General features: G+C 46.6%; 1 protein-coding gene across 3 annotated transcripts in view; it reads left to right on the forward strand.

Annotated features, from left to right (window-relative positions):
* Nucleotides 1-1,752: 1,752 nt before the first annotated feature.
* LOC148442520 (shootin-1-like) overlaps nt 1,753-27,103 on the forward strand; it is a 51,768-nt gene continuing 26,417 nt past the window's right edge. For 2 of the 3 annotated variants that reach the window (XM_088463860.1, XM_088463861.1), the window contains exons 1-4: nt 1,753-1,958; nt 14,903-14,957; nt 21,557-21,651; nt 23,084-23,234. In XM_088463860.1, the coding sequence (XP_088319986.1) occupies nt 1,857-1,958; nt 14,903-14,957; nt 21,557-21,651; nt 23,084-23,234 (403 nt within the window). In that variant the 5' untranslated portion in view covers nt 1,753-1,856. Of the gene's footprint in view, nt 1,959-14,902; nt 14,958-20,118; nt 20,168-21,556; nt 21,652-23,083; nt 23,235-27,103 lie in introns of all 3 variants that reach the window. The other variant, XM_088463862.1, reaches the window with a different exon arrangement.

The raw sequence follows: 27,103 nt of genomic DNA on the forward strand, positions 1-27,103 counted from the left end.
GCATTGTGTTTTCGCACCGGCAAAAAGACGATACAATTGAATACGGGGATAAGTGAAATCGGTGAAAATTACGTCATTGGCGAAAAAGTTTCGCCGTGAACGGCTTTTCGCTCCACATTGAATATGGTCCAATATCTCTTGCAGTTCCTTCCTCTATCGGCTGATGAGGGGGTCCCTTGAACTCCTGGGATCACCTGCTGCTAGTTTCCTGACATAGAATCCCTGTACTTCAATTAATGGTTGTCTATTGCCTAACTATCAGTGTGGGGTGCAGGTCATATACTATCCCATTACTGGCTAATGCAGAGAAAGAGAAACCTGCTATGCAGTGGGCATACTGTATACTGTAGCCTGGCTATTTCATAGTCTCTGTAGTGTTGCTGTCTGTATTTTCAGTTTCTTTAGCACCTCTGATTGCACCCACTACTTAAGCAGACAAGCCCACCTCACTTGTACAACACCTCTTTAGCGGTAACATCCAGCCTCAGCCTCCTTAGCCAGAGGGACGCCTCCCGTCTGCTTCCCTGTCGGCTTAGACAGGACCTCCACTGACAGCCGGTCCACACTGAGACAGACTGCCCCTGCCAGCACTTCCACCATAACCACCGCTGAACACTGCTGCTGCTGCCGCAGGTAACCAACTCTCTGCCAGAGTGAGTGCTGCTGCTCAGGCTCTCCAGCTTCACAGCTCCTGCTGTGACAGCTTCCTAGGGATGGCCGTCGACCATCGATGATTCAAAATGAATCATGTTATTGACATCGATGGGGGAGAACCGGATGGTTTCCCTTCATCAATGTAAAAGCATAACCGAATGGTTTTGATTTATTTTTTTACCAAGTGCCAGGACACGGAGCATGGCTCCGCCCCCCCCCGGTACCCAAGAAACTCCACCCTCATGTTCTGATTGGCCTACGAGCAAGTCAGACAAAAGATAGGGATGACCATCGGTTGCGGAAACCATCGATGGTCATCCAGTAAATAATTTGTAACCATCGATGGTTACTTGGAATTTTAACATTGATGGTAACCATCGATGGTTACACCACCAGTGGCCATCCCTACAGCTTCCCTGTTGTCTGTCCAACTCCACCCCCCTGCGCCTGACAGCCTGGCTGCTGCTCAGGACACAGGGGGGTGATCATTGAAGGAAGGTATCTCCACCCTGACTGTCAGTCTGCTGGCAGCACCTTTTTATATCTGTCTCTGTGCCTGCCCTTCTTACCCTGACAGGAACCCAACCACTCCCAGCCATATCAATCCGCACCCTTCTTCTCCTGTGCATGTGCATCCCACACATCCCTACCACAGAGAAAAAAGTACCACATAAACTGTCAGAAATACATGAAACATATATGCTTTTTTTTCTCATAAATTGTACATACATATCCTTTACTAAAGCTATTTCTTAAAGAATGAATAAATGAAGCATGTTTTACATTGATATACAACTATACATATGTCATATATAACAATTGTCAACCCATGTACACATATTACCTCAGAATATATATGTTTATTAATACTGTAGTTCTTTTAACCCTTAACCAGGGTTACACTAGGAACACAAATGCTCCCTGCAGTGTGCCCACAAAACAGAGGGCTCTGAGCCTGGTGGACAGGAGCAATTGAGCACCAACCCAAAGCAGTGAGTGAGACGGGGGGACGGAGGCACATTGTGCTGCCTATGTTTATCATTACTAATGGGGTCGGTCCCCCCTATATATAAGTAAAACGACCCAATCCCCCCTCTCCCCTGTTCTTTTCTGCTTTATAATCCATGATGCCAGTTCCAGATTTAGAATGGAAATAAGCTGCGTTAATTATTTATTTAAATATTGTCTCCCTCTAAATAATAATGTTCTGTTACTTTTCTGTCTGTTCTACAGATCCCCAAATATCCAGCGATACAGATGTTCAGCTATCCAGTGATACAGACACCTCAGACAGCAGGAGCGAGGTACTAGTACTGTGCTATAATACAGGGCTTGACACATTTTTCTAAAATCTAGGTGCCAGGATGAAAGTGTAGGAGCCAGACTACCGCCCTCCCAAAAAAATTACAGGAGTGAGTGAGGAGCACAGCTCTATGTGTTATACACCCTATACCAGTCCACACAATGGTCACAGTTGAATGGATACAGTAAAATGGAGGCCCCCTCACTGCTCTGCACAGCTCCAACCTCCAGTAATAACGGACCACATTTCATATAAAACAACGGTGCCCGAAACTACAACAAAAACCCCCATCCCTCATAGTCACACCACTATCCCTCTGAAGCTGCTCCGCAATCCCTGGCCACTCATAGGGCCTGATTCAGAGCCAGACGCTATTTGCGCTCGCTCGTTCAGAAAAAGGGGCTGGCTATTTAAATTGACCGTTCGCTCTTTGCGTTCTGTTGACGCCTCTATGTCTGAGCGAGCGTCCGAAAGATGCGCTCGCTATTTTGTAAAGACGCCCCTTGGCCGTTCGCATCATACGTCATCTCCACTATTTATTAGATTAATCGAGTACATCGAAAGGCATATGAACTGCTCGCTATTCTTGTGGTAGCATTTTCCTACTGCAATCATGCGAGCAGTTCAGGCTAAAAGACAACCAACTGACGTGGTCGATGACGCTGCTTTGTTAATTATGCACACCCTTAAAACGCCCGTTTTGACCGTTTGGCACGCCTGCGTTCGGATCTCCACTCCCTGTTTTCAAGCACCTTCCCCTGTTACCACCCACAAACGCCTCATTCTGTCACTCAAATTAGCAGGCATTCGCTATTTTGCAAGCACACGATTTCCGACCGCACTGACTGGTTGGCGCATGCGCATTACAACTAGGGGTGAGCGGGTTCGGATTTCTGAAATCCGAACCCCCCCGAGCCCCCCCGATCCGAGTCCGATCCGAGTCAGGCTCGACTTTTCCCGCCTGACTCGGATCTGACATCGAGGCAAAACGTCATCATCCCGCCTTCCGAGTCTCGCGGGTTTTGGATCCTATATAAGGTACCCGCGTCGGCGCCATTTTCTCACTCGGCTGTGGACAGTGAAGAGGGAGGGTGGGAGTTAGTGCTGTGTAGTGTAGTGTAGTGTAGTGCTGCTGTTGTCCACTACTTCAAAGTCCATAGGGGCTGGCTGTGTTGTGCTGTGCTGCTGTTGTTAATAGGGGCTGTGTCCACTACTTCAAAGTCCATAGGGGCTGGCTGGACTGTGTTGTGCAGTCAGTTCTCCATAGGGGCTGTGTCCACTCCAAAGTCCTGTGCAGTGTCCCAGTCCTAAAGGGGTGCTGTAGTGTTGTCCAGGGGGTGCTCTGTCCATCAGGGGTGCTCCCCCCAAGTGCTAAAAAAATAATATATTTTCTGTGTTTGTGAATTGTGTGCGCAGTAGCCGCACGTGCATCAACAAAGTAGTGCCAAGCGTGCGCCTGTGTCATAAGTAAAGGGCCGGCTGGCTTGACCGTTAAAGGGTGCTGTAACCCCCGAAAGTACACTCCAGTCCAAACCAAAAAAAAATTATTTTCTGTGTTTGTGAATTGTGTGCGCAGTAGCCGCACGTGCATCAACAAAGTAGTGCCAAGCGTGCGCCTGTGTCATAAGTAAAGGGCCGGCTGGCTTGACCGTTAAGGGTGCTGTAATCCCCGAAAGTACACTCCAGTCCAAACCAAAAAAAAAATTATTTTCTGTGTTTGTGAATTGTGTGCGCAGTAGCCGCACGTGCATCAACAAAGTAGTGCCAAGCGTGCGCCTGTGTCATAAGTAAAGGGCCGGCTGGCTTGACCGTTAAGGGTGCTGTAACCCCCGAAAGTACACTCCAGTCCAAACCAAAAAAAAAATTATTTTCTGTGTTTGTGAATTGTGTGCGCAGTAGCCGCACGTGCATCAACAAAGTAGTGCCAAACGTGCGCCTGTGTCATAAGTAAAGGGCCGGCTGGCTTGACCGTTAAGGGTGCTGTAACCCCCGAAAGTACACTCCAGTCCAAACCAAAAAAAAAATTATTTTCTGTGTTTGTGAATTGTGTGCGCAGTAGCCGCACGTGCATCAACAAAGTAGTGCCAAACGTGCGCCTGTGTCATAAGTAAAGGGCCGGCTGGCTTGACCGTTAAGGGTGCTGTAACCCCCGAAAGTACACTCCAGTCCAAACCAAAAAAAAAATTATTTTCTGTGTTTGTGAATTGTGTGCGCAGTAGCCGCACGTGCATCAACAAAGTAGTGCCAAGCGTGCGCCTGTGTCATAAGTAAAGGGCCGGCTGGCTTGACCGTTAAGGGTGCTGTAACCCCCGAAAGTACACTCCAGTCCAAACCAAAAAAAAAATTATTTTCTGTGTTTGTGAATTGTGTGCGCAGTAGCCGCACGTGCATCAACAAAGTAGTGCCAAGCGTGCGCCTGTGTCATAAGTAAAGGGCCGGCTGGCTTGACCGTTAAGGGTGCTGTAACCCCCGAAAGTACACTCCAGTCCAAACCTAAAAAAAAATTATTTTCTGTGTTTGTGAATTGTGTGCGCAGTAGCCGCACGTGCATCAACAAAGTAGTGCCAAGCGTGCGCCTGTGTCATAAGTAAAGGGCCGGCTGGCTTGACCGTTAAAGGGTGCTGTAACCCCCGAAAGTACACTCCAGTCCAAACCAAAAAAAAATTATTTTCTGTGTTTGTGAATTGTGTGCGCAGTAGCCGCACGTGCATCAACAAAGTAGTGCCAAGCGTGCGCCTGTGTCATAAGTAAAGGGCCGGCTGGCTTGACCGTTAAAGGGTGCTGTAACCCCCGAAAGTACACTCCAGTCCAAACCAAAAAAAAATTATTTTCTGTGTTTGTGAATTGTGTGCGCAGTAGCCGCACGTGCATCAACAAAGTAGTGCCAAGCGTGCGCCTGTGTCATAAGTAAAGGGCCGGCTGGCTTGACCGTTAAAGGGTGCTGTAACCCCCAAAGTACACTCCAGTCCAAACCAAAAAAAAATTATTTTCTGTGTTTGTGAATTGTGTGCGCAGTAGCCGCACGTGCATCAACAAAGTAGTGCCAAGAGTGCGCCTGTGTCATAAGTAAAGGGCCGGCTGGCTTGACCGTTAAAGGGTGCTGTAACCCACAAAGTACACTCCAGTCCAAACCAAAAAAAAAATTATTTTCTGTGTTTAGCCGCACGTATATATCAAATCGATATAACATAAATGGAGGACCAAACTTTCTCCGATAAAAATAAAATAGAGAAAGATCAAGAACCACTTCCTCCTAGTGCTGAAGCTGCTGCCACTAGTCATGACATAGACGATAACATGCCATCAACGTCGTCTGCCAAGGCCGATGCCCAATGTCATAGTAGAGGGCACATACAATCCCAAATGGCAAAGTTCAGGAAAATGACCTTGAAAAAGACATTTAAATCAGCTGAAGAGAAACGTAAACTTGCCAATATGCCATTTACGACACGGAGTGGCAAGGAACGGCTAAGGTCGATCCCTAGTATGTTCATGACTAGTGGTTCAGCTTCACATGACGATGGAAGCACTCCTCCCACTAAAAAAATCAAAAGAGTTAAGCTGGCAAAAGCACAGCGAAGAACTGTGCTTTCTAAGAAGATATCACAAATCCCCAAGGAGAGTCCAAGTGTGGTGGTGGTTGCGATGCCTGACCTTCCCAGCACTGGACGGGAAGAGGTGGCTCTTTCCACCATTTGCACGCCCCCTGCAAGTGCTGAAAGGAGCACCCACAGTCCACTTGCTGATATGCAAATTGAAGATGTCACTGTTGAAGTACAACAGGATGAGGATACTGGTGTAGCTGGCGCTGAGGAGGAAGTTGGCGAGGAGGATTCTGATGGTGATGTGGTTTGTTTAAATCAGGCTCCGGGGGAGACAGTTGTTGTCCGTGGGATGAAAAAGCCCATCACGGTCATGCCTGGGCAGAAGACCAAACATTCCACCTCTTTGGTCTGGCAATATTTCTATCCAAATCCGGACAACAACTGTCTTGCCATATGTACCATATGTAAAGGTGAAATAAGTAGGGGTAGGGACGTCAACCACCTAGGAACATCCTCCCTTATACGGCACCTGCAGCGCGTTCATAAAAAGTTACTGTCAAGTTCAGAAACTTTGGCTCAGACCGTAAGCAGTCCAGGGACACCTAAATCCCGTTGTCCTGTTGTATCCAAGCGCCTGCAAACCACACCGTCAACTCCCTCCTCGTCAATTTCCTCCTTAGTCAGGATCGGAAGTAGTCCTGCAGGCCATATCACTGGCATGACTGACTCTCCTATCCGGGATTCCTCCGGAGGATCCTGCATTGCTACGCCTACTGCTGCCGCTGCTGCTGTTGCTGCTGCTGCTGGGAGTCGTTCATCATCCCAGAGAGGAAGTAGGAACACCACTACTTTTACTAAACAATTGACCCTCCAACAGTCCTTAGCGAGGAGGATGAAGTACGACAGCAGTCATCCTGAAGCAAAACGTATAACTGAGGCCTTGACTGCTATGTTGGTGTTAGACGTGCGTCCGGTATCCGCCATTAGTGCAGTGGGATTTAGACAATTGATGGAGGTAGTGTGTCCCCGGTTCCAAATCCCGTCTAGATTCCACTTCACTAGGCAGGCGATACCGAGACTGTACAGAAACGTCAGAAAAAGTGTCCTCAGTGTCCTGAAAAATGCCGTTGTACACAATGTCCACTTAACCACGGACATGTGGACAAGTGGAACAGGGCAGACTAAGGACTATATGACTGTGACAGCCCACTGGGTAGATGTATCACCTTACGCAGCAACAGCAGCAGCGTCACCAGTAGCAGCATCTCAGAAACGCCAGCTCGTTACAAGGCAGGCTACGCTGTGTATCACCGGTTTCAGTAAGAGGCACACCGCCGACAACCTCTTAGAGAAACTGAGGGAAATCATCGCCCAGTGGCTTACCCCACTTAGACTCTCCTGGGGATTTGTGATATCTGACAACGCCACCAATATTGTGCGGGCATTACATCTGGGCAAATTCCAGCACGTCCCATGTTTTGCTCACACAATAAACTTGGTGGTGCAGAATTTTCTGAAAAGCGACAGGGGCGTGCAGGAGACGCTTTGGGTGGCCCGAAAAATTTCTGGCCACTTTCGCCATTCAGCGACTGCGTGCCGAAGACTGGAGCGCCAGCAAACACTCTTGAACCTGCCCCGCCATCACCTGAAGCAAGAGGTTGTGACGCGGTGGAACTCAACCCTCTATATGCTTCAGAGGATGGAGGAGCAGCAAAAGGCCATACAAGCCTATACATCCACCTATGACATAGGCAAAGGAGGGGGTATGCACCTGACTCAAGCGCAGTGGAGAATGATTTCCGTGTTGTGCAAGGTTCTTCAGCCCTTCGAACTTGCCACACGTGAAGTCAGTTCAGACACTGCCAGCTTGAGTCAGGTCATTCCCCTCATCAGGCTTTTGCAGAAGCAGCTGGAGAAAGTGAAGGAGGAGCTAAGACGGAGCGATTCCGCTCGGCATGTGGGACTTGTGGATGAAGCCCTTCATTCGCTTTGCCAGGATTCCAGGGTGGTCAATCTGTTGAAATCAGACCACTACATTTTGGCCACCGTGCTCGATCCTAGGTTTAAAGCCTATGTGGTGTCTCTCTTTCCGGCCGACACAAGCCTGCAGAGGTGCAAAGACCTGCTGGTGAACACACTGTCAGCTGAAGCGGAACGTGACACGTCAACGGCTCCTTCTTCATTTTCTCCCGCAACTGGGGCTGCCAGGAAAAAACTTAGGTATCCTAAGCAACCCGCTGGCGGTGATGCAGGGCAGGCAGGACCAAGTTTGGACATCTGGTCCGGACTGAAGGACCTGGCAACAATTTCTGACATGTCTACTGTCACTGCATATGATACTGTCACCATTGACAGAATGGTGGAGGATTACATCGGTGACAGCATCCAAGTAGGCATGTCAGACAGTCCATACCTGTACTGGCAGGAAAAAGAGGCAATTTGGAGGCCCCTGTACAAACTGGCTCTATTTTACCTGAGTTGCCCCCCCTCCAGTGTGTACTCCGAAAGAGTGTTTAGTGCAGCCGGGAACCTTGTCAGCGAAAGGCGTAGGAGGTTGCTTCCACAGAATGTGGAGAAGATGATGTTCATCAAAATGAATTATCAGCTCTTCCAGGGAGACCAGCCTCCAGAACGTACAGAGGGACCTGTGGTGGTGGATTCAAGTGGGGACGAGTTAATACTTTGTGAGGATGAGGATGTACACACTGAAGAGGGTGAGGAATCGGTGGATGAGGAGGATGAGGATGACATCTTGCCTCCGTAGAGCCAGTTTGTGCAGGGACACATTAATTGCCAGCTTGTTTTGTGGGGGCCCAAACGAACCAATCATTTCAGCCACAGTTGTGTGGCAGACCCTGGCGCTGAAATGATTGATTTGTTAAAGTGTGCATGTCCTGTTTATACAACATAAGGGTGGGTGGGAGGGCCCAAGGACAATTCCATCTTTCACCTCTTTTTTTCTTTGCATTATGTACAGTTTGGGGCCTAGTTTTTCTAACTGCCATCCTGTCTGCCACTGCAGTGTCACTCCTAGATGGGTCACGTGTTTGTGCCGCCCACTCGTGTCGCTTAGCATAGTCATCCAGCTACCTCGGTGCAACCTTTTGGACATAAAAACACTATTGTGAGGTGTGAGGTGTTCAGAATAGACTGGAAATGAGTGGAAATTAAGGTTATTGAGGTTAATAATAGCATAGGAGCAGAAAAACCTACAAATTCTGTGATTTTAGCTGTTTTTATGCTTTTTTTCAAAAAAATACAGATCCAAAACACAAAACCCAGAACCCAAAACACGGAAGGGTGGTTTTGGCAAAACCAATCCAGATCCAAAACACGAAGAAAGATCCAGATCCAAAACCAAAACACAAAACACGAAAAGTGGCCGGTGCACACCCCTAATTACAACCCATATGCATGCGCAGATGTGCGAACATCGCTCGGAGCGAACGAGCGGCCGCTTACGAGCGGCTCTGAATCAGGCCCATAGACCCTACTACCGGGGAGCTCTATGCAGCTGGAGATAGGAGACAGTAGACAGCCGGGACGTACAGGAGGATCAGCGTAGACTGGGACAGACAGCAGGGATCCGAGCAGGCCAGGATGGAGAGGAGTCGTCAGTGCAGACTGGGACGGACACAGACACAGCAGTCACCGCAGGCGACACTCAGCACATGCACTCCTGTGCATGATATGAACACCGCAATACTATAGGCACGAATCTCCACCGGAGCTGATGAGGATCTGCTTCCTCCCTCACTGCAAAATCTGGTAGCCAGGCAGCAAAATCTGGTAGCAATGGCGACCTGGCCCCCCGGGATTTGTCGAGCCCTGCTATAATAACAGAGATCAACTAAATACAGTGATGTAACAGGTTGCTCCCCCATACATGTCACTCAGCCAACAATAAAATATGGCTGGCTCCACCCAAATGGTCACCTCACATGTGGGCTACTAAACCCACACCACCCACACATCCATACCCAGATTCGGTTGACAGTCCATTATCAAACTTTGGGGGTTTAATATTTCTTTTTATAAATCCCCCAATCTTAGAAAGACTTTCACACTGTGAAGCAGTAGAACCAGAGCCCACCTAGTGATGTTCTTGTACATTAAGGAGGAATACAATTCATACTTACAGAGAAAGCAGGGGAAATGCAAATGACCACTCATTAGGCCCCTCTACAGTTGTGGCAAAATGCTGTGAGTCGTGGGTCTGTGTGGAGGTGTTTAAATGATGAGAATTGCGCGGTCGTATTGGCCCCCTTTCCTACGAACTGTGTTATCTCCCCTATCCTGCCCAATTCCAGATTGTGACTGTCGACATTCTCAGTGCTGACATAATGACCATGTCATTGACATTTTCACTGTGTTCACAGTTGACCATGTTCACAGTTGACCATGTTGACGTTCTGATTGTCGATATTCAGACCATGATGTCTTTCCGGTGTCGACATTCTGAATGTAGGCATAATGGCTACACACACATAGAGGTGGACAGGAAGGTTAGTGATGTTTGGTTACTGTTATAGAAGGCACTGTCAGGCATTGCGGTGATGTCTGGTGGAACATCGCAAAGGTGGTCCTGATCTGAGAGGACTGTCCCTGTGCTCCGGTAGCTGGACCTTTGTGCCAACTGCCAGGTTGTTGGGAGGTGTGCCCTAACTCACCACGATGAGTGGGTGATGCTCTCACCTGAAACAAATACAAACAGGAACAATAGAGCTTTTTTACGGAAGAGAAAGTTATTAGGTACCCCCTGGATGAACGGGCCATACCCCAAATCTTTAGTTTTGTGCTCACCAGGCCTGATTCAGACCCGCGAGCGCAGCGCTCGCAAGTGGGTCGATGGTCCCCCACTGCGCATACGCGAGCCCAGCGAGTGATGGCAACTCCATCGCTCCTGGGCTCATTACAAAACGGGGTGGCTGTCGATATTGATTGACAGCTCGCCCCGTTTTGTAGGCAGGGAGGGGGGGTGGCTGTGCAAACGGAGGCGTACCCAAAGGATTGCCTGCCGTTTGGGGGCGGCCCCACTGACATCACGAGTGAGTGGACGCCAACCACAAACCATCATCACTTGCACCCGCCCATCTAGGTACAAGAGTTCCATCAGAAATGTGATTCTCTTCCCCAAATGCACGAAAAGATCCACCCGACTAAGAAAGAATTAGGCCCCTAGAGCAGGGATGGGGAACCTCAGACCCGGGGGCCGTCTGGAGCATCCTTAGGACGCTTCAGACGGTCACAGCACTGCCCTTACAGCTCCGTGGATGCTCCAGGCATTGCTGTAATCGCTGGAGATTATGGCCCCGCCACCATGTGACGTCACACGGAGGAGGTGTGGCCTGCCCCAGGCCTGCAAATAACATTATATAAATCAAAATGGCCCTGGCAGAAAAAAGGTTCCCCACCCCTGCCCTAGAGCCTGATTCAGTACTGAATGGAATTGCAAAGCTGCATGCAAGCAGCTTTGCAATTCTGTTCTTGCAGATATCCTGCAGACGCCTCCTGCTGCATTACTTATCCGAGCTGTGTTGTACAATGCAGCTTTGGATAATTTGTGGGATCATCGGCCAGCTAAGTAACCATGGGGTCACGCAAGTCGGCCGCTGCAGACGAAAGAAAGTAGCCAGGAAATCTCCATCAGCCAACAGAGATCCTGGCCTCTTCCCTCCCCTCATGAGCATTTGTGGGTGGTAACAGGTGGGGGTGGGGGGTCGAAGAAAGGCAGCCGTGCCTGTCCGTTTAATATATAATTTAGCCATTGCATACGCAGCTTGAGTACTTACTGTGTGCAGTGAGTTTACCAATTTCTAAGTAAGGTCAGGGCTGCTGTAATTCTGCGTGAGGGGCCGATGGTACTCAATGTTACTGATGTTTGTGAAGGTTTGCCTGGTATTACAGATGTGAGATAGCGGTAGTGGGGGACAGTGGGTGTCGCTATGCTGGCAGTGCTACGGCATTGCGATTGCAATCATTAGCATATTTTCGCAGCAGACCTGCGTTCGATAGCGATCTATGATGAATCAGGCCCTTAATGAGTAAATCTTCCAAAAGTTGCAGTTTTCAGACGATCTTCTGCAAAAATGGTCAGCAGATGGGTTCAGGTAATACTGTGACTATGCAATATTTTACCTGTAAGGAGTTATCAGAATGAGGCGTTGTACCTATTATTGTTATTATTTATTATTATTATCCTTTATTTATATGGCGCCACAAGGGTTCCGCAGCGCCTTACAAAGTACATAAACAGTTGAACAGAACAAGAATACAGTGACAAGACATTGCAGGACAAGTACATGGTATATAGACATTGCTGCAACAGTAGCAGGATGGCAAATATCATTAGGAGCTTTTGTAAGGAGTATAGAGTAGATGTCAATATAAGTAAAGGAAGGAAAAGCACATGAGGGAAGAGGGCCCTGCTCGTTAGAGCTTACATTCTAAATGGGAGGGTGAAACAAAGGAAATACTTAGGGCGCTAGTCTCTTAATCTGGTGACAATATTACTATTTGAACTGCAGCCTTCTACAGGGTATTAATCCCCCTTAATAAATGCAATCTAGAAAAAAATTTCCAACAAGAAGTGGTAGGCGCTATTCAAATAGCGGAACGAGAGAGAAGTAGATATAGTTGTAGGAGGTTAGTAAAAGTTTTTTTTACAGTGACACAATGAGGTTGTAATAGTCAATGTATGATGAAAAGAATAAAGCTCATGGGTTTTTAGAGGAGGGGAGTGAATCAATAGGACTACAATGAGCACAGAGAAGTGAGATGCAGGGACAGGAGAGATACAGGGAGAGGTGAGATGCAGGGACAGGAGAGATGCAGGGAGAGGAGAGATGGAGGGAGAGGAGAGATGCAGGGAGAGGAGAGATGGAGGGAGAGGAGAGATGGAGGGAGATGGGAGATGCAGGGAGAGGGGAGATGCAGGGAGAGGGGAGATGCAGGGAGAGGAGAGATGCAGGGAGAGGGGAGATGCAGGGAGAGGAGAGATGCAGGGAGAGGAGAGATGGAGAGGAGAGATGGAGGGAGAGGAGAGATGCAGGGAGATGGGAGATGCAGGGAGATGGGAGATGCAGGGAGAGGTGAGATGCAGGGAGAGGTGAGATGCAGGGAGAGGAGAGATGCAGGGAGAGGGGAGATGCAGGGAGAGGTGAGATCAGGCTTGCCTACCCTCCCAATTTGGCCAGGAGCATCCCGACCACCCCCCAGAATAAACTAAAAACCCCTGCAGCGGGGGGGGGCCGGTGACGCGATTCTCGCTGAATCGCGTCATCGTTACCTCGCCCCTGCTTCACAATGCCAAAAATAATGGCATTGTGAAGAGGGGGCGGGGCTATGATGACGTGATCACCCAGCTCCACCCCCGGCTCCACCCCCAAATGTGACATCATGGCTGGGCACACCCCCCGCTGTTAGCCGACAATCAGCTCCCTACTGGAAGGAGGGAACTGATTGTCGGCAAGTATGGGTGAGATGCAGGGAGAGGAGAGATGCAGGGACAGGTGAGATGCAGGGAGAGGTGAGATGCAGGGACAGGTGAGATGCAGGGAGAGGGGAGATGCAGGGAGAGGGGAGATGCAGGGAGAGGGGAGATGCAAGGAGAGGTGAGATGCAGGGAGAGGGGAGATGCAGGGAGAGGTGAGATGCAGGGAGAGGTGAGATGCAGGGAGCGGGGAGATGCAGGAAGAGGAGAGATGCAGGGACAGGTGAGATGCAGGGAGAGGTGAGATGCAGGGAGAGGTGAGATGCAGGAAGAGGGGAGATGCAGGGAGAGGTGAGATGCAGGGAGAGGTGAGATGCAGGAAGAGGAGAGATGCAGAGACAGGTGAGATGCAGGGAGAGGTGAGATGCAGGGAGAGGTGAGATGCGGGGAGATGCAGGGAGAGGAGAGATGCAGGGAGAGGGGAGATGCAGGGAGAGGGGAGATGCACGGACAGGTGAGATGCAGGGAGAGGAGAGATGCAGGGAGAGGAGAGATGCAGGGACAGGTGAGATGCAGGGACAGGTGAGATGCAGGGAGAGGTGAGATGCAGGGAGAGGTGAGATGCAGGGAGCGGTGAGATGCAGGGAGCGGGGAGATGCAGGGAGAGGAGAGATGCAGGGAGAGGAGAGATGCAGGGAGAGGTGAGATGCAGGGAGAGGTGAGATGCAGGGAGAGTAATGGATGTTGTATCCTTAGAGAAAATACAAAGGAGTGTTTTGATGAAAGGAAATGTGTACATGGTCAGTTTTAGGTTAGTTATTTTTGGACAGACTTTAAAGAAATCAAATTTTTTGAATCTGAAATTACCTTAGATGTTGGTCAAAGTTTTTTTAACTGTTTTATTAACTGTTATGTTAGCATACTTTGCGATTTAACACTTTGTGATTTAACCACAGCAGGCAAAAAGCCACAGCTGCCCCTAGACTGCATCTAATGGTGCATACACACGGTCAGATTTTGTGTCAGATCTGAACGATAACGATTTAAAAAATTGTTCATATCTGAAAGAAAATCTGACATGTGGGCCTGCAACGATGAACGATGCCCGTTCCCGCATGTCAGATAACGATATCTGACATCGTGTGTGTTTGCAGTCAGATTTTGACTATTTCATTCATTTTAATACTGTCTGAAATTGTTCAATCGTTCAAATCGTTGGTAAAAATCGTTCAATCGTTCATCTGACAGATCTGACCATGTGTATGCACCATAAAGGAATGGATCCTTGATTAAGACAGGCTACATCTGAGTCAATTGGTCTGCTGATCAAAGAAGATAACTTGCTCTGAGTTGGGGTAAAAACCAGGCCAGTTATCTACCATAAACTATGCTTCACTGAACAATATAGCCTTTACAGGTAATAACAACTATATACAAAAGATGAAATCACATGCATTTCAAACCACACGATTGCATGAAGTTCTATGTAGAGTGTAGACGCAGTAAGCAAGATGAGAGATAAAATCACATACCTGAGGGATAAAATGAAATAAACAGATGATTAGTCCATACCCATGCAGGATAACTTTTTGATTAACTATTAAATTAGCACACTTTGTGATTTAACAGTTCGTGCATTTAATATAATAGTTTTAATTACACAGCATAATTTTTGTTACAACATCTTCGATACTTTTCTTGTTTTGCACAGAGGGCCTAATATTTAAACTGTTTTGATATTTCAATTAAAAAACGGCAATAGTAAGATAATAAAATACAAACACCCCCCCAAAAAAAAAAAACCTTCAACAACAAAAAAAACATTACTGAGTAAAACTGAACCACAGTCCCTCAAGCTGATCTACGGCACAATTTGGGTCTTGGCTGAATAAAGGATAAGAATGTGACATCTTAGTATTACACGGTTGTCCCTATGGAGTTTAACCAGATTTTTTTCTCCTTTCTCAGGATGAGGATTATTATGGAGAAGACTCTGAGAAACAGTTGCAGGATATTGCAGAAAGTAGGTCTATGACACTGAGGGGAATGGCACCAGTAAACTTAATTCCAAGACACGGAGCCTAGCTCTGCCCACCAATGTACCTGTGAAGCCCCACACCTTGTTCTGATTTGCCAGCAGCCCAATATATCATAGAGCAGGGATGACCATCAATAGTTGAAACCATTGATGGTTTCCCTTTGAATGGTTTTATACCATCGATGATCACCACCAATGGTGATGGTTACCCCGGATGGCCATCCCTAGATGTACTCCATAAACACTATCATCACCAGCAGCCTTATGTAAAGCCAGTCTCACAAGGTCGCTGTATCATCAGTGCACCTCCATCACTATGGGACAGACATCCCAGGGACTCTGGATTGGAGGAGCATTCTCCTCAACAGATAGCACCCTTGCTTCTCGCCCTTTTGTGTGCATGCTCCTGAATCTGGCCCTCTGCACATGTGAAGGAAACAAGCATCAGGGCCCCAGACAGAGGGTCAGGGTTTCATTTAGAGTTTGGAAAAGCACAGATCTGTTATAAATGTTATTTTCAAGGGCCCAAACTGTGGTCAGGAGGAGGGTTAATCCGAACTGTAATCCTAATCCTATCCCAAACTCTGATCCTAATCCTGACCCTAACTCTAATCCTGACCCTAACCTTAACTCCTGACCATAACTATAATCGTAGCCCTAATCCTGACCATAACCCTGATTCTAACCCTAATCCTGACCCTAATCCTAAAGTAAACTCTGATTCTAACCCTAATCCTGACCCTAACTCTGATCCTAATCCTGACCATAACTGTAATCCTAACCCTAATCCTGAACCAAACTCTAATCCTGACCCTAACCCTGATCCCAATCCTAACTCTAATCCTAACCCTAATCCTAACCCAAACTCTGATCCTAACCATAATCCTGACCCTAATCCTAATCCTGACACAAACTCTAATCCTAACTCTAATCCTAACCCAAACTCTGATCCTAACCCTAGTCCTTTCCTGAATACTGACCCTAACCCTAATCCTGACCCTAATCCTAACCCTAATACTGACCCTAACTCTAATCCTAACCAAAACTCTGATCCTAACTCTAATCCTAACCCTAATCCTGACCCTAACTCTAATCCTAAACCAAACTCTAATCCTTACCATAATCCTGACCCTAACTCTAATCCTAACCCAAACTCTGATCCTAATCCTAACCCTAATCCCAATTTTAACTCTAATCCTAACCCTAATCCTGACCCTAATCCTGAACCAAACTCTAATCCTGACCCTAATCCAAACTCTAATCCTAACCCAAACTCTGATCCTGACCCTAATCATGACCCTAATCCAGATCCTAATCCTAACCCTAATCTTAACCCAAACTCTAATCCTGACCCTAACTCTAATCCTAACCTTAATCATGACCCTAACTCTAAACCTAAACCGAACTTTGATCCTTACCATAATCCTGACCCTAACTCTAATCCTAACCCAAACTCTGACCCTAACTCTAATCCTGACCCTAACTCTAATGCTAATCCTAACGCTAATCCTAACTCTAATCCTGACCCTAATCCTGACGCTAATCCTAACTCTGATCCTAACTCTAATCCTAACCTAAATCCTGACTTTAACTCTAACCCTAATCCTGACCCTAATCCTAACTCTAATCCTAACCCTGATACTAACCCTAATCCTAACTCTAACCCTAAACCAAACTCTAATCCTTTTCCTAACCCTAATCCTAACCCTAATCCTGACCCTAATCCTGATCCAAACTCTATTTATTTATTTATTTATTAACAGTTTCTTCTATAGCGCAGCAAATTCCATTGCGCTTTACAATTTGAATCAACATTAACATTATACTGGGTTGTAAAAGACATACATACATGACATACATAAGGGTAAGAGGGCACTGGTCACAATCTTACAATCTATAGGTAAATAGGTGTTGATACACAAGGAGAGGTGCTACATATTGCAAATTGCAGATATTCTTGGTTGGCTGTATAATCCAATCACACTGGAAAGTTGGCCAAGGGTTAGGAGGATGTTAAATTGAAGAAAGAGAAGATGTGATAGGTGTTTACTATAAGAAGAGAGTTAGAAACTCTAGTCCTAATCCTAACCCTTATCCTAACCCTGATCCTAACCCTAATCCTGACACAAACTCTAATCCTAACCCTAACTCTAATACTAACCCAAACACTGATCCTAACCCTAACTCTAATCCTAACCCAAACTCTGATCCTAACCATAATCCTGACCCTAATCCTAATCCTGACACAAACTCTAATCCTAACCCTAATCCTGACCCTAATCATGACCCTAACTCTAAACCTAAACCGAATTTTGATCCTTACCATAATCCTGACCCTAACTCTAATCCTAACCCAAACTCTGACCCTAACTCTAATCCTGACCCTAACTCTAATCCTAATCCTAACGCTAATCCTAACGCTAATCCTAACGCTAATCCTAACGCTAATCCTGACCCTAATCCTGACGCTAATCCTAACTCTGATCCTAACCCTAATCCCAACTCTAATCCTAACCCTGATACTAACCCTAATCCTGACACAAACTCTAATCCTAACCCTAATCCTAACTCTAATCCTAACCCAAACTCTGATCCAAACCCTAATCCTGACCCTAATCCTGATCCTAACCCTAAACCAAACTCTAATCCTTTCCCTAACTCTAATCCTAACCCTAATCCTGACCCTAATCCTAACCCTAACTCTAATCCTGACCCTAACTCTAATCCTAACCCTAATCCTGACCCTAACTCTAATCCTAAACCAAACTCTGATCCTTGCCATAATCCTGACCCCAACTCTAATCCTAACCCTAATCCTGACCCTAATCCCAACCCTGATCCTAACCCTAATCCTGACACAAACTCTAATCCTAACCCTAATCCTGACCCTAATCCTAACCCAAACTCTAATCCTGACCCTAAAACTGGCCACACATCTAAAGATTATCTGTCCTACCAGCCAACTAGAGTTAGGGTCTGACCGTAATCCTGGCCCTGACCCTATCCCTAATCCTGGCCCTGACCCTAATTCTAACTCTAATCCTAACCCAAACTCTGATCCTGACCCTAATCCTGATCCTAACTATAATACTAATCCTAACCCAAACTCTAATCCTTTCCCTAATACTGACCCTAACTCTAATCCTGACCCTAATCCTAACCCAAACTCTAATCCTGACCCTAACTCTAATCCTAAACCAAACTCTGATCCTTACCATAATCCTGACCCTAACTCTAATCCTAACCCAAACTCTGATCCTATCCCTAATCCTGGCCCTAATCCTGATCCTAACCCTAATCCTAACCCAAACTCTAATCCTTACCCTAATCCTAAACCTAATCCTAACCCAAACTCTAATCCTAAACCTAATCCTAACCCAAACTCTAATCCTTACCCTAATCCTAAACCTAATCCTGACCCTAACTCTAATCCTAACGCCAATCCTAACCCAAACTCCTAATCCTAATGCTAATCCTAATCCTAACCCAAACTCCTAATCCTGATTTTAACTCTAACCCTAACTCTAATCCTAACCCTAATACTGACCCTAATCCTAACTCTAATCCTAACCCTGACCCTAATCCTGACACAAACTCTAATCCTAACCCTAATCCTAACCCAAACTCTGATCCTGACCCTAATCCTGATCATAACCCTAATCCTAAACCAAACTCTAATCATTTCCCTAATCCTGACCCTAACTCTAATCCTAACCCTAATCCTGACCCTAATCCTAACCCTAACTCTAATCTTGACCCTAACTCTAATCCTATCCCTAACTCTAATCCTAAACCAAACTCTGATCCTTGCCATAATCCTGACCCCAACTCTAATCCTAACCCTAATCCTGACCCTAATACTAACCCTAATCCTGACTCTAATCCTGACCCTAACTCTAATCCTAACCCAAACTCTAATCCTGACCCTAACTCTAATCCTGACCCTAAAACTGGCCACACATCTAAAGATTATCTGTCCTACCAGACAACTAGAGTTAGGGTCTGACCCTAATCCTGACCCTATCCCTAGTCCTGGCCCTGACCCTAATCCTAACTCTAATCCTAACCCAAACTCTGATCCTGACCCTAATCCTGACCCTAATCCTGATCCTAACCCTAATCCTGACCCTAATCCTGACCCTAACTCTAATCCTAACCCTAATCCTGACCCTAACTCTAATCCTAAACCAAACTCTGATCCTTACCATAATCCTGACCCTAACTCTAATCCTAACCCAAACTCTAATCCTGACCCTAAAACTGGCCACACATCTAAAGATTATCTGTCCTACCAGCCAACTAGTTGATTGGTTGGAATGAAAATCTGGTAAGGTATGAAAGCAAATGACAATCAGCAATTTGCTCCCAAACGCCGGAAAATTGACAAAAACTGTTGTTTGAACAAATTGTTTAGCTCAAACATTTAACAAACTTGCCTGAACGCCCATTTTCATCTGTTTTCTGGCATTTAGGAGCAAATTGCTGATCATCATTTTACTGACCCTAACCCTAGTCCTGACCCTAACTTTAATCCTAACCATAATCCTAAACCTAACCAAAAGTGTTAAAACATTTTAAAAAATTACCTGGGGTCCCCCCTAAAAGCACAACCAGCCCCAGACTTTTCAGAGCCAGTCCTGGTTGTGTAAATACGGGGGACAAAGAGGAAGGGGTCCCCTGTATTTACCACAACCAGCACTGGGCTAAGCAAGCTGGTCCTGGTTTTGGAAATACAGGGGACAAAATGAGTAGGGGTCCCCTTTACTTACCACAACCAGCACCAAACTCTTTCTAGCGGGGGTGTATTGCCACAGCCAGGGGAACCACTAGTCAGCCCAGGTCAGGGATCCCTGGGGAGGTGAGGACCCCCCCAATAAACCATTCAGCCAATGAATGGTTCTTACAATCGACTTCAATGGTGAGAACTGCAAGGTTACTAAAGGTTAGTTTGTGGCTCTCACCATTGAAGTAAATGGAGGGAGCCGTTCATTGGCTGAGAGAGGTGGAGTCTCACCTCTCCAGCCAATGAATGCTCAGCCACGGCATTTCTAAGAGAAATGCTGCGGCTGCCATGTCAATCGGGAAGTACCGTCCTTAGAGGACAGTACAGTTTGTGGTTCGGGCTCCTAATTTTTTTTGTTTTTAGAAGACCGTGGATGCCTACTTGGAGAAGAGGACTGGTCCAGGTATTGTAGGTGAGTATGTGTGAGTGTGTATGTGTGTACTAAACTTATACTGTCACAGTGTGTGTGTCTTCTCTTTGTTTTAACATTTCTTTACAGGTGTACTAGAGGTACCAGTGGGCCCTTAATGCCCCGCATGCTGGTACTTGTGGTTCTCCAAGAACCAACATGCGGGGAGGGCTTGTTGGGACCTGTAGTTCTACTGTTAAAGACAATGTTTTTACATATATTTTTACACTACACTATCAACCCGGCACCCACCGCCCATGAGTGCCGGTGGTAGCCCTGGCTATCAGCCCAGGTCTGGGGTGCCCTGGAGAGGGGGACCCCTTTATTGAGGGGGTCCCCACCTCCCTGGGGAACCCTGGCCTGAGGTGACTAGCATTATGGCGTAATGCTTAGGCCAGGGAACCCGTTGAAAGGGTTCCTCTGGCTGTGGTATGGTTTTACACCCCCGCTTGAAAGAGTCCGCTGCTGGTTTTGGTAAATACAGGGGACCCCTACTCATTTTGTCCCCTATATTTGCAAAACAAGGACCGACTTGCTTAGCCCAGTGCTGGTTGTGCTAAATACAGGGGACCCCTGCGTCTTTTGTCCCCTGTAGTTTCACAACCAGGACTGGCTCTGAAAAGACCGGGGCTGGTTGTGCTTTTAGGTGGGGACCCCACATCATTTTTTTTTTATTTAGCTCTTTCCAAGTTAGTTAAACACAGATGCATGCACGGATCTCACTGGTCTGTGCATGCATCTGTGTCAATTAGACCTGCTCATGCTGAAAACGGAAGCATGAAGCAGGTCTGTTACTTTGGGGATTTGAGGTTCGATTTTGGGTGGGATTTGGTGTTCGATTGGAACACAGGGTCTTGCAAAATCAAACATCAAGTCACTGTTCATTATCAATCCAAATTGAATTCGATTTAGAAAAGCCTTCTAAAATCTAATTTTAGTAAATGTGGGATTTTGACAGGGATTTGTACATTCGATTTGATTTGAGGTGAGGTAAATCGAACATCAAATCGAATGTAATATCGAACTTTGATATATATACCCCTATATGTTGGAGTTAATTAGTGAGTGACCATCGGAAGTGGGTTCCTGAGTTTGTTACCTGTTTGTTTTCCTGCGTTAGTGACCAGTAAGTAAAGTGTAGTGCTTGTCATCACCACGTAACACCCTACCCTCCAACACGACCCCTTCCATCAGGTACAAAGTGCTCCTGGACTTCCCACCTAATTCATGATTGCCGTCACCTGTGTTGAACTAGTTAATTGATGAGAAGGGTGTTTCCCCACAGGTGACTGCGATCATACATTAGGCGGGAAGTCCAGGAGCAGAGCATTGTGTAGCTGATGGAACGGGTCATGTTGGAGGGTCTGTAACACCCAGCTGTTCATCCCACAGTATCACAGAAGCTGCTGGAGGAACTCACCGTACTGGAAGCCAAGTTTGACACTGAGAAAACACGCAGAGAGCAGGCGGAGGTTTACGCTGCTCAGGTAAGTGACGTAAAATCACTCATTTCTGGATGTTAATGCAAATTGCATTGTCTCACATTAGGCAAAATGGCTGCAGGTCTTTCTATAAGTTAGGTGACTCTGCAGCCAATACCAGTATTTCCAGAGTTCCGCTCTCTTGGGACTTTTTTAATCATTTTGGTGCTTACTGAACCTTGGGTTCCGGACTATAGATAGACAGTAAAAAGGTCGACAATGTCTAGATAGACACCAGATGTTAGTCAGTCAATAGGTCGACTTAGACAATAGGATGACAGGGACAAAAGGTTGACACACTAAAGGTCGACATGTAAGAAGGTCGACGTGGTCAAAGGGTTGCCACAAAAATGGTCGACACAAAAATGGTCGACGCATATTTATATTTGTTTTTTAGAGTTAGGGTTAGGTCTAGGGTTAGGCACTAACCAGAGTGTTAGAGTTAGGCACTTACCCCAACAGTTAGGGTTAGGCACTTACCCCGACGGTTAGGGTTAGGCACCAGGAGGGAGGGTTAGGGTTAGGCACTTACCCCGACGGTTAGGGTTAGGCACCAGGAGGGAGGGTTAGGGTTAGGCACTTACCGGATTGTTAAGGTTAAGCACTAGATGGGATGGTTCTGGTTAGGCACCAGGAGAGAGGGTTAGGTACCAAGGGGTGGGTTAGGGTGAAGATTAGGGCTGGAAAATAAAAAATAAATGTCGACCATTTTTGCGGCAACTATTTTTGTGTCGACCTTTTGACCTTATGTACCTGTCGACCTTCTTACATGTCGATCTTTAGTGTGTCGACCTTTTGTCTCAATCGATCAAGACACTGTCGTTTCTATCTCTTAATCCACACCCCTGAACCTGAATGTTCATTGTACAGCAGATAGAGGGTTTCACAGGTGCTAATTGTCAATATAATTTGATAGTCCTGTCCCTATGCCAATATATTCTTATGTACCTTTTCAAGGATTTGTATGTGTTTCTATCTATATAATGTGATTTAGCTATTTTGCTGTTGACTCCGGGCCCCCATATTTGTGGGACAGTCCTGATTATCAGTGATGAAAACCGATGTGGAATTTTGGGAAAAAGGATGTGACCTCATGGGAAATATTTATGGCATGACGGTGGAGTTCTCCCAAATTGGCTAGGGTTCCTCGTGGGAACTTATCACTATGTTAAATACGTTATCGCTGAGGATAATTAGATTGGAAGGATGAGTGTAAATCAAAAGGGAAACTGGGAGAAAATAGAACTCCAGATCATGAAATATTAAGTAAAAAAAATGTAGAAACACAAGTTAAAATGAAGGTCAGCGTGAAGATCACAGATCTGCGTCTCTGCACGGTAACCATTGTAGAGCAAGCGCAGTGCGTAGAGGGAAACGCGCCTGATGAACCACCCCAACCTCTGAACCACCCCAACAATGTAAATTTCTTCCGTTGCAGGTCGGCAGGCAGAACAAGAAGTTGGCTCGGTTCAGCATGCACCTCCTGCCAGCGTTACACGAGCTCCCCCAGGATATACAGTCTTTAGTCACAGACGAGCAGGAACTTACTGACACAGATACTTCTGAGGAGCATAATCAGCAGATTGTAGGTAACAGAATGTGAGGCCATCATTTTACCAGCATATGTCAATTAACCATACTTGCCGACATGTCGGCAGGGGAATCCGGGAGGGGGCTGGCAGGTCCGTCCAGCGGGGAGGATGGGGGCGGGTCAAAGAGGCGGAGTGGGGGCGTGCCGACGCGATCGCGTCATAGTGGCCCCGCCCCCTGCTTTATAATGCCAATATTGCTGGCATTATAAGGCAGGGGGCGGGGCTACGATGACGCGATTTAGCGCGAATCGTGTCATCATACCCCCGTACCACCCAATTTTGCGGTTGGTGCGGGGGTTAGCGCGGTGCCGGCATCCATTACGGGGGACTTGCCTAGTCTTGCGGGGTGTCGGGAGCTGCACCCGGGAAAGTAGGCAAGTATGCAATTAACTAGAGGTGTGCGCTGACCCTCGTGTTTTTGGTATTGGATCTGAATTCATCTTCGTGGTTTTGGTTTTGGATCTGGATTCATCTACGTGTTTTGGTTTTGGATCTGGTTTTTACAAAATATAAAATAAATATTGACAACATTGCTTAAACCATATAATTTTTGCAATTCAACACTTGAAATTTTGATTTAAAATCCAAATTCCAAACCGTGGGAAGATCAGAACCATGAATCGGTTCTGTCCGGATTCACGAAATGCTGGATTCGGTTTTCTGGAGAACCGGACCACACTTCTCCACAATTTACTATTATTACATATATATTTTAGAATCATAATGGCCTTTACTTTTTTTTATTATAAAACTTTTTAGCATTATTAAGCGGTTCATGTCATTTGGTTGTGGCCAGCCCAGACTTCCTGGGAATTGTAGTCCGGCTCAACTCTCTAGGCATAATGCTATATCACACGCAGGACTACAACATACCCTCCAACTATACCGTTTCAGCCGGTACAGTACCGTTTTTTAATGGTCTGTACCGGCAACAGGGGCTGTACCGTTTTGTACCGGGTTGGTACAATCACCCGATTTCTTAAGCAGCGCTGTTGGGACACAGGACTCCCGCAGCGCTGCTGAGTGACAGCCGGCTATTCTCAGTCCTCCTTCCTCCTCTAAAGTTTGCCCTGACCATCGCTAGCGCCTGTATATAGAACTTGCAGTATAACACTTATACTGCAAGTTTTAAACCAGCCAGCGCCGATGCCTCCAGCCCCATGGACACGCCCCTTTATCTGTGGCCACGCCCCCCATGTACCGGGTTCATACTCTAAAATGTTGGAGGGTATGCTACAACTCCCAGAGGCACATGCACAGGTCACATGGTGTAACTGGTCCAATCAGTCAGCATTAAATGCTGGACTACTCAGACTGGTGGGCAGAGACATAAAGGGACCCTGCTATGGGTTGGAGCACCACATGTTGCAGCAAGCCTGGTGAGAGCAGCCGCCATCATTATCAATGGCATTTACACCTACCCCATTCTAGGGCACATGAGATCTGTCTGAATTTGGCGTTCACAATGCATGCGCAGGACTCGGAATAGTGCGTAATTCCATGACATGCTAACATGTGTGCGTTCACATTGTCGCTACCCAGTTACCTCCCCTCTCCTACAGGCCTTACACTGGCTCCCTTTCCCCTTCAGAACCCAATTCCCAGTTCTTACAATCACTTACAAAGACCTCACCCAATCCTATATCTCCATCCTCCATCTCTGACCTCCTCTCTCTTTGCACTCTGCCCAGCCCACTGCAAACGAATGCCACCTCTCCTCCCAACTGATTAGCTCCACCCACTTCCACCTCCAAGATGTTTTACTCCATTACTGGAACTCTCTCCCCCTCTCCCTGCCAGACTCTCCACCTCTCTCCAAATCTTCAAGCTATTGTGGTCATCCCCAAGAACTCACAATAGCTGTAGTGACTTTACAGGTTCGTAACAGTGGTAGTTCTCTTCAGAGAGGCAAGTTCCCCTACTAGATCTTAGTCTCTAGATTTAAATCAGTCACAGGTTTTAAATACAAATTTAGAGTTCAACACAAATAAATTATCTTTACTATTTAATTACATTGCATTTTTACCATTTTATCCAACACCTTATGACATAACATACATGATGCTATTCTTCAATATGCTATACAGAACAATTTCTATCACTTGCCAGTGGAACCAAATAACTTTAATAATGTTTTTATACTGCAGTATAAACTATTTCAGTACAATAAAATGTCTCTAGGGTTCAAACCCAAATCATGAGCTGGAAGGTGCACATACATTAATCCCAGAGCCTGCAGAAGGTTGTATGGTACTGTAGATAATGCTCTGGATTGTTTACATCTCTATGATGTCACTGTGATTGCCAGTGTGAGATGGCAACCCTTTGTACTTTGCACTTTTGTCAGTATATATGCATATATATCTATTGTAGTCACTTTATTTAATGTCAGTTTCCAGGTAGGTATTATTTTATCTGGTTCGGTGTGATCCTCACATCTGGCAGTTACATATGGAGTGATCCTCACATGTGGCAGTTTACATATGGAGTGATCCTCACTTGTGGCAGTTATATATGGAGTGATCCTCACATGTGGCAGTTACATATGGTGTGATCCTCACATGTGGCAGTTACATATGGTGTGATCCTCATATATGGCAGTTATATATGGTGCGATCCTCACATGTGGCAGTTACATATGGTGCGATCCTCACACGTGGCAGTTACATATGGTGTGATCCTCACACATGGCAGTTACATATGGTGTGATCCTCAAACGTGACAGTTACATATGGTGTGATCCTCACACGTGACAGTTACATATGGTGTGATCCTCACATGTGGCAGTTACATATGGTGTGATCCTCACATGTGGCAGTTACATATGGTGTGATCCCCACATGTGGCAGTTACATATATTTATAGTTTATCTCCTCAGTATGTTTGATATATTGCTCTGTGCCAGTGTAACTAGTCTCTTCATATACTCTATATGCTGAACACAGGGGCTGCAGTACTGTAGCCGGCTTCCTGGGTACCTGTAACGTCAGTCTCCGATAGGTCTGCCCTCTTCCCCGCCTCTGGGGTCTGTCTCTGGCATCTTACAGCCTGCCTCAGGGCTCTCCACCTTCTGTCAGGTTGCCCCGACACTTAGGAACGCCTCCTCACTCTGTGGCTGTGCTGCTCCTGCTGCCTCTCCTGTCACTGCGGCTCCACTTCACACCGTTTGTCTCAGGTAGGCTGAGCTGCACGGCGTCCATCTTCCTCTCTGAGTAACTGCTGCTCACTTCCAGCTGTCACATGTCTGACCCCCTGACACTGGTCATGTGACCTGCTGCTGACCTCTTCAGTAGCTGCAGAGACTGCTGGAAATTGTGGTCCGCCTGTGTAATAGCTTCTACATGTGCTGCAGTGCACTGTGTAAGACGTAATAACTCACATAGTGGGGTATTACACTATACTTACCTACTTTTTTCTCTTCCCTGGGAGAAGTCCAGGGAGGAAATGCAGGTGGCAGTTGGACTGTTTGCATCTTTAGTCCTCGCCCCCTTATGACAAAATGCTGTGAATAACAGGTCTATATTGGTTTGTCCCCTCCCCACAGATGCCTGATTCCTGTTATTATTCTAGGAAGTGGGTGGGATGTGGGGGGACCACCCACTCTTCTAAAAATCCGGGGGACTCCCTAAAAATTCAGGAGTCTCATAGAGGCTCTGGGAGAGTAGGTACTGTAAGTATGCTTCAAATGAACTTTTAAAACCCACTTCTAAATAAAGGTTTCCAACTCTTATTCACCGCTCTGTGCTCCTCGCATCATGCTGTCACCCCTCTGTATCATCCCTGTCTGTCTCCAACTCCCCTTTATATCGTAAGCGCTCACTGGTTCTGTTTATGGAGTATGTAAGGTGCTGCAAACCCCTTATAAC

The sequence above is a fragment of the Taudactylus pleione genome, unplaced genomic scaffold (genome assembly GCF_031769625.1).
Source record: "Taudactylus pleione unplaced genomic scaffold, aTauple2 ptg001476l, whole genome shotgun sequence".
NCBI classification, from domain to species: Eukaryota; Metazoa; Chordata; class Amphibia; order Anura; family Myobatrachidae; genus Taudactylus; species Taudactylus pleione.